General features: G+C 62.9%; 1 protein-coding gene across 2 annotated transcripts in view; it reads left to right on the top strand.

Moving 5' to 3' along the window:
* ADGRD1 (adhesion G protein-coupled receptor D1) overlaps positions 1 to 12,476 on the top strand; it is a 67,034-nt gene extending 54,558 nt beyond the window's left edge. For both annotated transcript variants that reach the window (XM_053929128.1, XM_053929127.1), the window contains 5 exons: positions 4,726 to 4,817; positions 6,414 to 6,540; positions 7,622 to 7,663; positions 8,669 to 8,761; positions 9,996 to 12,476. In XM_053929128.1, the coding sequence (XP_053785103.1) occupies positions 4,726 to 4,817; positions 6,414 to 6,540; positions 7,622 to 7,663; positions 8,669 to 8,761; positions 9,996 to 10,091 (450 nt within the window). In that variant the 3' untranslated portion in view covers positions 10,092 to 12,476. The remainder of the gene's footprint in view (positions 1 to 4,725; positions 4,818 to 6,413; positions 6,541 to 7,621; positions 7,664 to 8,668; positions 8,762 to 9,995) is intronic.
* Positions 12,477 to 14,759: the final 2,283 nt, after the last annotated feature.

The following is a 14,759-nucleotide window of genomic DNA, read 5'->3' as shown; positions in this document are numbered from 1 at the left end:
CCCTGGTCCTCACCCCCCCACACCCCGCTTACCCCGCCCATCTGCAGGCCAACGGCAGGGGGTAGGGTAGGCACAGCATGGGTCTGGGGGCTGCCTGCCCAGGTCCTGCCCCACCCACCTCAGAGAGCCATCCGGCCCCAAGAGCCCAGCGAACCCTGTCCTCTAGGCTTGCTGGAGCCCTGCTGTCATTCCTGAGGAGATGTGGCCTCCTGAGCCATGCCCAGCCCAGTCCTCAAGGTCAAGCTCCCAGGCAATTTCAACCTGGAGCCAGCTTGAGGTCCACATTGCTCTCCAGGAAAATTGGAGATCGTGGGGCAGTGGGGAGGGCGGAGTGGGCTGTGAAGGGGCTTCAGTGGTCTCGTCGTCAGGTGGGGCAGTCAGCTAACTGTGGCCTGAGATGGCCCACTGCCCACTTTTGTGAGTGGGGTTTTCCTGGCCCACAGCCCGTATTTAGGGCTGGCTGCGGTTGCTTTTACACTGAAGGACAGACCAGCCCGCAGAGCCAAAGATACTCACCACCTCAGCCTTGACAGGAAGGGCGTATAGATCCCAGGTCTGAGGGGCACAGTGGGGGGTCCTAGGCCCACACCCCTCCCACTGTGTCGGGCCTTGCTGCGGAGGCAGGGAGTGCCCCCTTTTTCTCAGAGGGCCTTTGGCGGTACCATCTGGAGTCCTGCCCGTGTCCCCGGGTTCCTCTGCCCACTTTCCAAGTGGAGCAGTGAGATTCAGAGTGATGGCTGCCCCGGGCCTCGTCTGTGTCTGGGGCGTGCACACGTTCCCTCGCCGCACGTGCGGCACTTTCTGGGGGAGCGCGTGTACCTCCAGTGTGGGTGCTGTGTGTCCTGCTGAGGTTCATCCCAAAGGGTTACTGGGGGGCCTGCTGGGCCTGGAGCTGGGGCCCCTTCTGGTAACAACCCGCCCTGCTGTCTCCCGCCAAATACACACCCACCAACTGTTCATTCAGGATCTACTCTCCCGGGTCATGAAAGGGTGAACGTCATTCCCTGGGGGACTCCAGGCAGGCCAAAGGCATCCAGGCCCCTGGCACCGGCTGGTGTTACAGAAGCCTCACAGTCTGGGCCCCTGAGAGCAGGGACCCTGTGGGTGGCCCTCCTCGTACCTGAGCAGAAGTGAGGGTGTCTGTGTCTGCATACAGTTACGTAGATACAGACAGTTACACATCAAAGATACAGATACAATTACACAGATACAGAAACAGCTACAGACTCGTAGAAACAGATACAGTTGCGTAGATTCAGATACAGTTACAGATTCATAGAAACAGGTACAATCGCATAGATTTGGATACAGTTGCACGGATATAGATAGTTACATACACTTGGGCACAGTTACAGATCCACAGATACAGTGACATAGATGGAAATACAGAAACAGATTCATAGGTACAGGTACAGGCATGGACACGTAGACAGTTACAGCCGCAGATAGACAGACAGACACAGAAGCACACACGTGATACAGTCACAGAAGCAGGAGTTCTCTGTAGGGGTGTGTGCGCGCACGCAGCACTCCTGCATTGTGAAATGCTGCTGTGCGCCTTGGTGATTCTTCACAAATAAACGCCACGTAGCCTTGAGCCCGGCCAAGACACAGAGCATGCTCTGAACCCCAGCCGTTCCCTCCTCCCACCCGAGGTCCCCAGGATCTTGAGTGCGTACTTTCCAGCCTTTTGTTTTGCTGAAATGCAGCTGGAATAATGTCCACCCGCAAGCAGACATTATTCCTTCGGTATCTGTCCCAAGCAGCTAACCAGCTGACCTAACGTGGAGATGCCCAGCTGATGAAATAACCAGATCCGTGTGCCCCATGCGCCACCCCTGGGCCTCGACCGACTTGCAGCCAGGCACAAACCAAGATGGGGGCCACGCGGTGAGGGGCCAGGCCTGCTTCTGCATGTTTCCGTGAAATCCCAGATTGGTCTTTCACGCAGGCGCCGGCTCCCTCTGAAGTGCGCGCTGCTGGGGGATCAGAGGTTAGCTGTGCTCCTCATAATGCCGCAGCGGATGTGATCGTCCTACTGAAGAGGGAGTGTGCCTGCGGATGAAGTCAGACCGGCCCGGGCGGGGGTGGAGAACAAATAGACCGGCAGGGCCTTGGAGAGACGGGGATGATGATGAGTGCGAGCAGCCGAGCACGCGGGCAGCTGGACTGTTATCCAGACCCTTCCTTCTGGGTCTTAGGCCAGCACGTGACACAGGACCCGAAATCTAATTAATCACTTGTAGCATTATTATGTTTGTAAAACGCTTGGCCATAATTTGATCTCCCGTTCGGTGACCCCACCACGCAGGTGTGAACAGCAGCCTGTGTGTGCATGACTCCTCACTGGGAGTCTGGGCCAGCGTGCGCTCCTTGTCCCCCAGCAGCAGGGGGTGGTGACGACCCCGCTGGGCTCACTGGGGTGTTCGAGCTTCTCCCCAGGGGCCGCCAGGCGTCCCTCTCCTGTGCCCAGGCTCCACGCTGTCCTCGTCCCCTTTCCTGAGTCTCTGGGACACTTCACATTCCAGCCTCTCTTCCTCCTGAGCCCAGAGGTGCTACTGTGACCTTCGTGGGGAGAAGGATTCACGTAATTTCCCTTTTAATTTGTGATTGTTCAAAGCGGAAATTTAGTTAGGTCACTGGTTTTGAATTCTAACACACGTGGGTAAACATTCGAAAGAAAAGGCTTTTTAACAAATGCGAGCAGCCTCTGTCCACGTCGTCTCTCTCAGCTCCTGGTTTCCTGCCGCCCATAAGCAGGCCACCCCTGGCGCTGAGCCCCGTGTGGCCCAGGGGCTTTGTGAGAACGGGGGGAATGTGGACATCTGCCCACTACTCTGGGCCTTTCCACGCAGAGTCTGCTGTACGGTGTTTCAGGACCCCCGGAAGAGCTCTCGGCCCGTACCCCACCCTGAGTGGGCAGCCACTTGGCCCCCGCTCTGCGGCCTGTTGGTGGGTGTCCAGGTGGCTCCCCATCTGTCGTGACAGGCCAGGCCTGGGTGCTGCCGGTGGGTGAGGGCCCAGGGATCTGTTGCAAAGGGGAGGAGGCAGGGCTTGCAGACAGCCCAGAATGCACAGTAGCTGTGGGCAGAGATGCCTGTGGAAACCGGGCAGTCCAGCACACTAGAAGTTTCCCAAAGGCATAAAAGCCGAGAGCATTCATTCAAGAAAAAACCAACTGGACCTGGGTGGCAGCGGCAGGTCTGTGGCACCGTGACTGGTCCCCGTGCATGTGGCAGAGGCGGAGCCCGTCCAGGCGAGTGCACAGTGGCCTCCTGGCTTCAGATAAAAACCGTTCTCAGACACTCACGCCGTTGGCTGCAACTGAAGTTCCCATCCTTGAGGCGGTGGCGGTCTCAGGGACCCCTGGGCCCCTGCCCGCACCCTCTCCCCTCATCTGGCTGAGTGTGGCTCGCCTGTGGCCAGAACCCAGCTGGCAGTGAGGAGGGTGCAGGTGCACTGGGGTCGGACACCCACAACCTCCCTCACGCGACAGGCGAGACCGGGGGCCAGCGAGGTGCTGTGAGCACTGGGGTGGGGCCGCCCTGGGCGAGCCACCCCGTCAAGACCGGGAGCCAGACTGAAAGGCACTCCTGGGTCTTCACTCGCCCGCTGCGGTAGGGCACACAGGGCCAGGCAGGCACCAGTGCTGGGCCCACAGTCCGGCTTCCTAGCAACAGGACAGATGGGCATCTCAGAGGCTCCTGCTGACCCCGCCACCAGGGAGCTGGGAGGAGGGTGGGGGGGCAGGGCAAGGGCCAGGAGTGGCAACCGCTGAGTCCAGGGGCCGAGGTGGGGAGGAGTTGGCTGGGCCCCCGAGATGAGATGAGGCAACCCCAGTGCAGGTGCCTGGAAAGGCCTCAGGTTCAGCCCCCATGGGCGGCCTCAGAAGGCAGGCACCCAGGCTGTGGAGGCAGGGGTGCCCACGGGTGCCAGACAGGGTGGGAGGTGAGCCCCTGCCTGCAAGTCCCTCCAGAGCCTGCGGTGCTCTGCTGGGTGCCAGGTCAGGTGGGGACAGACAGCCACCATCCCTCTGCCACTGCCTGTGGCCGGCCCGCAAGGCCACACCTGGGGTTCTGATCTCACTCACCGTCGGTGGCCTCAGAGTTTTCAACACAAGGGAGAGGTTGCTGACCACCACACAGCCTGAATCAGGTCTGGGCCTCGCGGCAAGAGGGGGACCGGGGGACTGTCGGCCCTTATCATCACCTGCTTCTACCCAGCCTCTCACTCAGGACCCCGGAGAGCTGCCCACGGGAGGGGACAGGTTGTTCCGGAGCCCAGCCCCCCCACCCCCACCCAGCCCACAGACCCCAAGGGGAGTCTTCCAGCAGGTGCTGCACAAGAAGGGGGCCTCTGGCAGTAGATGACGGGCCCTGTGCCCCACGGGTCACACAGCTGTGGGACTGGGCTGGGCCCGAGGGGGCCAGGACGTGTGCTGGATCCTTCGCAGGGGCCTCCTCGCCCTCTGAGTGGACCATGAGCACGGCTGTCATTGCTGTCACTGAGCAGCTCCCCAGGGTGATGCAGCAATCCCGTGCTCAGGGGCACGGTGAGCCCCAGGGCTCTGTTCCCTGTGCCGTCACTTCTTGGTGGCGGCGGCACAGATGTGAGCCCCAGAGGGCAGGGGCTCAGGGGCTCTGCCGAGTGATACCTCCTGGCTGGGGGAGGCTGGTGTTCCAGCTGCAGCTCCAGCCCTGCCCTTCTCTTCTGTCCACCCTGCAGGTCAACGTCGGCATCCTCGTCGCGGTGACCAGGGTCATTTCGCAGATCAGTGCTGACAACTATAAGGTCCATGGAGACCCCAGCGCCTTCAAGTAAGTGTCCCCTGGGTATCCACGGGGGCCCCTCACCTTCAGAGGGTGGCTCGGGTGGCAGGAAGGTGGGCCACCGCCTCTGTCCTCACCTTCTCTCTGGGGAAGCGCTGGGCCAGCATCCTTGCCTGGCTCCGTATTCGGTCCCTGTGACCAGGACCAGCCCCTCTTCCCAGCCTCGGTGCCCCTCCGTGGAGGAGGGGTCTTCAGGGTGCTCCCTTGGGGGCTGCTTCGCCCAGCGGGGGGAGGTGGCTGGGGCGGGGTAATGAGGGAGATTCCAGAGCCTGCGTGCCCAGGGTAGTGGGCCACCTACGCCCCTGCTGTCCGTTGGGACTGTGCGACGTGTGTGACCCCCAAATGCCTTGCTTCTCTCATCTGTGGGGGAGGTGACAGCAGACTTCTCACAGGACTTCCCCATGGAGGGACATCCTTGGAAAGTGGCCCCTGATGTGCTCTGGGATGGGCTGTTGGAGAAGGGGCAAGTGCTGGGGAGGGACCCCCATGTGCTGCGGTCAGGGTTCCCTGGCCCTGGGTCAGGTGCCAGAAAGACCAGCCCAAACTGGCTAGAGAAAAGGGGGACTTACCCCAGTGCCAGGAAGCCCGGAGGACGGGCCCGAGAGAGGACAACTGGATGCAGGGGCCAGACGCCCTTACCTGGACCCAGGGCCCCCGTGTCTCTTGGCTCTATGACCTTGAGTCCACTCCTGCTCAGAGGGAGCCCACCTCCTGGTGACAAACTGGCTGCTGCAGGGGGTCAGGCCCACGGGAAAGTGTGCTTCTCTCCCTCGTTGACCTGGACTCAGTCACACCATCTACCCGGGCTCTGGGTGCAGTCAGCCCCCCTGCCCGCCAGACCACAGGCCAGGAGCGGGCAGGTGGCTCCTCCCGGGGAATTGGGCAGCCGCTCCAGGAAGCAGGGAGTGGACACGGGGCGTCTGGTGCTGTGGGGGTTACTTCAGCCGCAGTAGATCATCTCCGATCTGCAGGGAAAACGGTGACATGTCGACAGCAAATCGATGAGGCAATTATTCTGCAATGAATCCCAAACCCTGTGAATTAAAGTGACAGGTGGCTCCGGCCTCTCGGGCTTTTCAGCCTCTGGACACCTTGGAAGGCTGTGCCCTGTGGTGGAAGAGAGGACCCTGGGCCAGGGGTCACATCCTGTGCTCTGCCACGACAAGAATATGAGCAGTGCTGCCCTGGGAGGCTGGCCTGTCCCCAGCCCTGTCCCCAGCTTGGTGGTGGTCGGGCCAGGAGGATCCTGTCTCTCCCTCCTGCCAACCTCAGTGCCCCCGTCCCACCCCTTGGCTGGCGCCCACTCCTGCCCAAGCCGCGCCCTTGGGCCCAGGGCCCAGTGTCCCAGACAGCCACGTGCTTGCCCCCCGCTGGCCCCTGCTCCCGCGGCACATCTCCAGGGGCAGGTCGGGGCTCCTCCCCAGGACGGCCGTGGGTGGCTCTTGTCACTGTGCCCTCCTGTCCTGCACGTAGCAGCTCAGAACGCCGTCCTGCTGGGAGCGTCCGTCCGTGTGTCCGTCACTCACATGCGCTCGCTCGCTCATTCGCTCGCTCAGCCCGGCGGCGTTGACGCCTCTCTTGCAGGCTGACAGCGAAGGCCGTGGCCGTGCTGCTGCCCATCCTGGGCACCTCGTGGATCTTTGGTGTGCTGGCCGTCAACCACCAGGTGGTGGCCTTTCAGTACATATTCGCCATACTCAACTCCCTGCAGGTAGGCGCCCAGGGGCCCGCAGATGGGCCAGCCGGCAGTCCGCGCTGCGAGCGGGCGTGCAGGGCGCTGGCTGTCCCAGAGCCGGGGCAGGAGGGGGGCCCTCTCTCTGTGCCATGCACACACCTGCAAGCCCATAGCTTGGGGGCGTCCCTGAGCCTGGGGACGGGACGGCAGCGGCGTGGAGCACACTCCAGGTCTCTGAGCAAACGGCCAGCAGGGTCATGACCCCATTCACAGGGCCAATACCGGTGGGAGGGCAGCCAGCACCTGGGCAGCTCCTGAATGGGAGCTGGGCATGGACACGGGGCGATGGCGGCCCTCAGGTTGAAAGTTGGCATCAGCCCCCTGCAGGGAGGAACAAGGGGGTCACAGCCTGGAGACCAGAAACATGGGGTGCCCAGAGTCCGAGTCCCCAGACCCCCAAGCCCCAAAGGAAAGTGGAGGCTGTGCCTGGCACCATCCACAGCCACACAGCTGTGCCTGGGTGGGGAGCAAATCCTGGCACCCACCAGCCAGCCACCACCCGACCCCACTGAGCTGCCCCTGCTGCGGCGGGGCCCCCCGCCAACGAGGTCCCCACACCATGTCTCCCAGGGTGTGCTGGGCTTCTGTCGCTAGCGTGATGCACGGCTCTCCTCTGGGTGTTTACGTGAAGGGTGCGGGGCAGTCCTGGCAGCGGCTCGCCCTGGGTCCCAGCCACGTGGGCATAGAGTAGGGACAGTGACAGGGCCCACGCTGTGGCTGCTTCCGGCACAAATGAGACAGCCCGTGCGGCGTGTCAGCATGATGTGTGGTTGTGGCCCCTAGATGTCTGCTGTCTTCATCCCATCCCAGGGGGCCTGTCTGGGCATTGCCCGTCCTGGGACCTTTGCCCCGGCAGCTGCACGGCCACCTCTGACCCCTGGGTGCCGGGGCTGCCTGTCTCCAGGTCAGGCTACGGTGGCCAGAGGCCGCCCCTCCGTCCTCAGGGGCTGCAGAGCACCCTGCTCACGCCAGGCCAGAGCTGCCAGCGCAGAACCTGGAGGGCGCATTCCTGACAGAACGCGGGTGGCCTAATGCTGTCCCCTCCCCTCCTTCCCAGGGCTTCTTCATCTTCCTCTTCCACTGTCTGCTGAACTCAGAGGTACGTCTGTCTCCTGGACTCCCGACGCTGGGCACAGGGCGCAGGCAGAGCTGCCTGGCCAGGCTGGTGTGGGGACAAGTCGGGGACGGTGGGGCTGCTTTCTGCCAGCCCCTTCGGTCTCTTCCTTGCTGAGCAACCTCCAAGCCTCCTCTCTCACTGACGTCCTGCAGGAACCGAGGGTTGTGGGGGGATAGGGGACAGGAGAGAGGAGACTTGGGACCCCAGGAGGGAGGGCGAGGTGCACGTGCCCCCCAGCCTTCAGAGCCTGCAGATACTGCCCTGGGTGCGGGAGGCGGCCCCCCGACTGCAAGGGTTGGCAGGGGACCCTCGCTCATTCTCCCGGGTGCTGTCTGGGCATGACACCTGCTCTGGACTTGGCCATGGGAGGGCAGGGGCTGCCCCCGCCCCCCGGCGGGGGGTCGCCCCGAAACAGTGGGCTCGGTGCGGTGTTCCTCGGCATCTGGTCCGTGGTCGTGGGGAAATGTCTCTGGGGTGACAGGTGAGAACAGGGCAGAAGCAACCCCCCCCCACCCGCCGCCACCTTTTCAGTGGAGACAGTCAGATGGGGAGGGGGTGTCACTGAGGAAGCTGGTGGCCAGCGGAAGAGGGTCCCGTGATTGCAAAGAACAGGGAGCAGCCCAAGCTGGGCCCATGATGGTGGCCCACGCAGGTGTCTGTGTATTCACTCCTCCTATTTCCGCCACCTGTCACCATGTGCCCCATGCCGCTCACAGCTGTGTGCCCCATCCCCCTGTCCAGACTGTGAGGGCCCAGACCCAGCCGCTTCTCCCCACACGGGGCCCCGCACATGGGGGGCACAGCATCTGTACCTGCCAGAGAGCCTGCGACACAGGGGACCGCAGCCTCCGTACCTGTCCTTCCCCTGCACCTGGTCCTCAGGGTTTCACGTCAGCACAGGCTCCCAGGGACCCGCCACAGTGCACCCCGACTGCCACTGAGTCAGCCTCCGAGGTGGTTCTAACGTGCCACCTTCTGCCCTCCAAGGTGAGAGCTGCCTTCAAGCACAAAACCAAGGTCTGGTCCCTCAGCAGCAGCTCCAGCCGCAGCGCCCTCCCGAAGCCCTTCAGCTCCGACATGGTGAGTGCAGGTGGTGGCGTGCGGGCCCTCCCTGGGGGCCCACATCCCGGACCCTCACAGACCCCAGGGCGCTTGCCTCGCTGCCACCTGGACAGCGGGCCCCATCTGCTGACCTTGGAAGCGCTTTCCTGCTTTGCTGAGCTGCACACAGCCCCTGCCTCACCAAGGGCGGAGCAGGGGGGCCCCCTCCTGCCCCACCCCCCAGCTCCGGCAGCTGCAGGGTCCACGCTGGTGCTTCTTGCTTGGCCTCTCACGCTGGTCCTTGGCTGCAGGCCACACACGCCCTGAGCTGGTGTTGCGCCCACATTGGTCCCCTGTCCCTGACGAGATCATGCAGCCCTGTCTCTGCTCCTGCCCAGGGTCAGCACTTCTCGTACCGAGGGGGGTGGAAGGACGTGTAGGTCAACTGACAAGGACGCAGGCGTCCGACACGCCGGCGGGGTCCTGTGAGCATGAGGGCAGCAGGCACGGCCGCCTCCAGGGCCTTCCTCCGTGTGGGGTGCCCCTGCCCCCGCCCTTGTGCACAGCTGAGAAACTGGGCCTCTGTGCTGGGGGTCCAAACCCCCTCATCTTTCAGCTCCTGTGGGGGGGCCCTGTCTGTCCCCCACACCCCGGGCAGCCTGGAGCTGCTGCATCCCCCTACCTGTCACTTAGGTTCTCGCTCAGTGTCACCTCCTTGGGAAGTCCTCCCTGGACACACTGAATAAGGCACCCCCGCCCCATTTCATCCAGCCCCACTCTCGGCAACGGCTTTGCTCATTCCTTTGCCTAATGGCCACTGTCTGCCTCCCCCCTGGGGGATTCACACCACGAGGCCGTGGGCCGGTGGGCTTTGTTCACGGCCGTGATCCTGTAGCAAACATCAGTCACAGAGCACACGGGCAGTCCACATGGGCGAGTGTGCAAATGGACAGATGGAGAGGGGAAGGAGGAAGGGATGGAGAAGAGAGATCAATGAGAGAATGGATGAGTGAATGGATGGGTGGGTGGGTGGGCAGGTGGATGGACGGGTGATGCATGAGTGAATGCATGCACACCAGAACCAGGAAGACATGAGGAAGGTGGGGGAAGGGCACCCTCTCCAGCTCAAGACCCTTGTTTTTGGGGAGCCGTGAGCCCAGCAGGGAGGACCTTCATGCAGCTTTCTGTCTCAAGGCCAGCTTTCCTCACCCACCAGGCCAGGGCGCTTGTCCTAGAGCAGAGTCCTCACCCCTCACCCCTCCATGGTTCGCAGATGAACGGGACCCGGCCGGGCACAGCCTCCTCCAAGCTCAGCCCCTGGGACAAGAGCAGCCACTCTGCCCACCGCGTGGACCTGTCACCTGTATGAGCAGAGCCCCCCACTCAGCCCGCAGCCTGGTGCACAGCCACGGGCAGACCCCCAGCCCAGGACCCATGCAGGCTGAGCAGTCCCCCCGTCGTGCCGCACAGGCCTCCCTGCATCGCGGCCTGCGGTAGACCTGGGACTCCGAGAGCTCACAGGGCCTGGGGCCCCTGGCACCCGGAGGGGCGGCCGCGCCTGCTCCAGGATGGGGCTCGGGACCTGGAGGCGGGTTCCTGTGAGGGGAGTTAAGGTCGCTGTGCCCCCAGAGGGTTGGGGCGAGCGGATGGGGCTTGTGGGATAGGAAATGAGGAATGTGTTCCCCTGCCGACGTCACCCAGCAACAGGCTCACCGAAGCCAGGCTCCAGGCCAAGAGCCAGTCTTTCTGTCCTGGGATGCTGCAGTGGGAGGTCTGTGCCGGGGTCCCTGCTGCTGCCGGGCTGGGCGCTAGGCCATGGCCCACAGGGCTGCGAGGCCCCCGCTGCTTGGGAAGCTTTTCAGCCCATCCATCCTGTATGCTGACATTTCAGACTCCAAGGCGGCCTGCAAATACCCCTTTTCTAGCACCTGAGCCGTCTCAGGTTCACCGTGGGCGGCCAGCCAGGGTGTTTTCTGAGGCCTGACTCCCCTCGAGAGTCTCCCCTCATCAATTACAAACTCTTTTCCGCGTCTGATGCGGAGACCACCTTGGAGGGGCGCACACTGCCGTCCCGTCGCTACAAAGCCTGCCTGCCGCCCGCCTGGCAGACAGCTCTGGGGCAGGTGCCAAGCACTGTGTCTTCTGAGCTGATGTTAATTTGTGGACTCAGCCCCTCTCAGGCCACGGAACCGTCACAGCTCCACGTGTGGCCAGGCTCCTGCGCACGCCACACATTTGCCTTCGTAGCCGGGAGCCAGGCGCTGCTGCAGTGCTTAGGAGCGGGCGACGAGAGCGGCCGAGGTGGCCAGTAGTGCCGACGGCATCTGTGAAGCATGTGCGGAGTTCAGGCAGGTTCTGATACTGGAAACTTCTTCACACTGTGACCCAGCCCCTTCCTCTCAGCTGCACCTCTGCTTCTCATGGAGTTCGGTGGACCTCTGCCCTCCACTGTCACCTTCTTAATGCCCGTCGCCCCAGTCACAGCGACTGTGATAGTCCGTGCACAGGCACCCACTCGGTGGCAGGGATCACGCAGAACCACACGTCTGCGGGGGTGAACTGCTGTTCGTCCGTCCAGCGAGGTCCCCGGCGCACCAGCCGACCAGCACGGGAAAGAGCCACGTGCTTCGTGTGCAGCCCCCGGGACTGTGCTGGGGGCACCCCGGGGGCACCCCAGCTGGCGCGGTGGAGCCCCGAGGCATGGGGAGCAGTCCGACGTGCCGGCCGGCTCACCCTGACTCCAGAGCAGGTCCCCGTGCTGCTGTGAGCACCCCTGTGAGCACCCCGAAGTGACAACACTGTATTCCTAGGGTTTACCCTCAGATTTTTTTCCTTGCTTCGCTCCCGGTGAAGCAAACCAAGTAGGAACTGTCTGCTTTAGATGGAACTCTGTCTGTTAACTCTCCGATACTCACTTTTGTAGCTAATGCATCAAGAGACGCGGTGGACAGACCTTTTGCTTCTACTGAATGAATAGTGCACTTTATTTATATGCTATATATTCTGGCTTCTGCAATATTTTATCATCTATGTGTAATTTGACCGAAGATAAAACGGGAAGGAAATGGGAAGGCATCGTGTGTTGGAGCAGCTTACAGCCCAGGGCAGACAAAGAATGGCTCTCCATAGAGAAACCGCATTGTGCTTTTGATGAAATAAAACCTTCACGTCCGTAAGATAGTGCGTGTGGTCCGACGTCTTGCTCGCCGAGGGGGTGAGTGGAACCGCAAGTCGCTCAACAAAAATCAAAAGAGAAACACACACGGGCTGAATCCCACACGGGAGGCACTCTCTGGGCGTTTACCGAGCGCCGGCGTGGCAGCCCCGGGACTGCCGAGGAACAACGCCCCACCTGCTCTCACGGGAGCCGCTGGGGCAACACCACCAGTGGCAGGGAGGAAGGACAGCAGGCAGTGTGCACGGGGACAGCACCTCTGCCCAGTGGTGCACCGCTCAGCCCCACCCCCCCCACCTGCTCCCGAGTCCTCGCCCACAGGGTCCCACGTCACACCGCGGCGCCACCACCTGCCTGCCCCGACCCTGCTCCACGTCCCTCTGCGCGTGCAGGGCGCCCCTCGGCGGGTGCTGTTGTGTGCGTGGGGCCTGATTCACGACCAGGCGGTTTCTGTGTCGCCGTCCCACGTACACGCATGTAACAGCGTGTGTTTTACTGGCACGCGTGGTCCGTGCACTTCAGTGGGCGTCGCATCTCTACACGGACTGACCCATCGATACACAGCGGCGTCTTAATGTCCTTTCGCTCATGGCTCGTTTCTTCTTCTATCGATTATTTTGCAGATTAAAATGTCGGAATTGGATTTCTGCTGCAGAGAATAAATAATCCCCACCCGTGACACATTTTGCCAGCACGGCTGTTGGGTCGGTTCCCACAGCAGTGACGGCTTTCTGCCGCCCTCCTTTTTCAGAGTTCCACCAGTGCCGAGTGTCGGCGGCGTTTCTATCGGCGGGTTAATGTGTGAGACCACCGTGACCTGCGTTTCCATGCACTCCCTGCCCTCCCCCTGGACCCTGGTGTCGTTCCAGGAAGCCTGGAACCCGGCGTGACACAGGGCAGACCCTGTGGGGACCATGGGGGGACCTGGTCACGGACGGCCAGGACAGGCACTGGAGAGAGCAGTCCCTCATTTCCTTGGGCCACAGCAGACTTCGGTCCTTCACTGCCGGCCCCACTGTCCCCTGAAGGGTGGGAAGGGCCCCGTACCACGCCACATGCTGACTGCCACTTGCCTGGGGCTGGCAGACGGGGAAGAGTGTGGGGCCGGTCCCGGGGACACCCCTACTGCCCCAGTGGGTCCACTGATGGGTGTGTGGCTGTCCCCGTCCCCCTGCCACCCCCACAGGTGCCCGCAGCCCAGGTGCAAGAGGGAAGAGTACCGGGCCTCCTGGGGCTGCAGGGTGAATGGGACAGTGGCCAGACCCCCGGGGCCTGTGGTTGGCTCACTTCGCTAGTATTCCGGAACCTCCTCTGCTTCTGTCAGGCTAAAAACCGTGTCTGTCACTTAAACTGCAGACAGCTCCATCCCTGGTTCTGTTCCTGGTGGGGACAGGTGGGGGCTTTGAAAGATTGTTCCTCCCTGGTGGACTGACCTTCTCCCTCCTCTCCCGGTCAGTCCTGTCGGGGGTTGGGACGGTGTCACGCAGGGCCCCCACCAGGGCCGCAGCCTTGGCCTTCCAGAGGACGAACCCTCATCCACCATCCAACAGGTGTTCCCAGAGTGCCTGCCACACGGGAGGGAGAGTTCTAGAAACAGTGGAGGGGTCACCGGACAGGTCTGATGGGGACAATGACCGGGTGGGGCGGGGGGACAGTGTTCGCGTCGCTGAGCTGTGGGCACGGTGACCCCAGGTGGTGGTGGGCGTTCTGAGGATGAGGATGCTGGGCAGTGCGACAGGCAGGGGTGTGTGGGGGGGAGTGTCAACGTGAGGCACAGCCGAGCGTGGCAGGTGTGTGCACACTCGCTGATGTACAACAGTGTTCAGGGAAGGGCCCCGAGGCCGGCCGTTGGCTGAGGCCTTGGAGAAAAGGACCAGGGAGACGGGACCACAGGGTGGAGGAGCTGAGGGGCACCTGGGTGTCCTGTGGAGAGAGGAGCCACGGCAGGTGACGGAGACCAGCAGGTGCCAGGGACGAGGCAGGTGGGGCCAGCTCCCCACGAGCTTCGGCCCAAGCCAGGGATTGGAGCTTCACCCTGACTCAAGTGAGGAGCCCCAGGGTTTGGGGAACCCCCGCATCTCAGGCCGCAGCCAGGAGGGTTCAGCTCCTCCTCACAGTGAAGGTGAGGACACATTAGGTCAGAAACCCCAAGTGAAGCCCCTCCGGTTAGGGTCCTACCGCTGAGACCCCCAGGTCAGGACGTTCTGGGTAAGGACCCCCCCAAATGAGGACCCAACAGGTGAGGGCACCTGTAATGGATCCCTTGAGTCAGGAACCCAGGCGAGGACCCAGGGGAGCCACCCTCAGGGGCCTGAGCTCAAGGCCGGGATGGGCAGGGCTGCCTGGGCCACAGGGCCACTGGGAGAGAGCTGGGACTCCCTGCCTGTGGGCACAGAGCTGCTCGTGCCCCGCAGAGGGGTGGGGACCTGCTCCTGCACCCAGAGGAGAAGATGCCGCCGGGTTCCCACGGGTTCCCACGGCTCCCCGGGCACTAGGGCAAGCTGCAGGCAGGGAGCACATGCCTCCACAGTGCACATAGGTGAGAGTCTCCAGGTGAGCGGCTTTGCAGCACCTGTGGCTGACTGCGGGTCTGCACCCTCCTGGGCCAGTGCCCCCTTCAGCCCCAGTGGAGGACGGGTGCGCCCCTCAGCCCTGGGTACCCCTGCAGGTTGGAGCCACAGCCACAGGGACCTGAGCAGCAGGAAGGAAGAAGGAAGACCTGGTGAGGTGAGGCTCAAGAGGTTTCCGGAAGGCCGGGCAGGCCCTGCCCCGAGCCCAGCCTGAGGTTGGACCCAGCAGGTGAGGGTTCCTCAACCCCAGCCAGAGGGGGCTCCGGGTCAGGGGCAGCAGAGCCCCAACTGG

This window comes from Desmodus rotundus, chromosome 7 (genome assembly GCF_022682495.2).
Source record: "Desmodus rotundus isolate HL8 chromosome 7, HLdesRot8A.1, whole genome shotgun sequence".
Classification (NCBI taxonomy): domain Eukaryota; kingdom Metazoa; phylum Chordata; class Mammalia; order Chiroptera; family Phyllostomidae; genus Desmodus; species Desmodus rotundus.
Note: the sequence above shows the minus strand (reverse complement) of the source record. Positions and strands in the feature narration are given on the sequence as shown.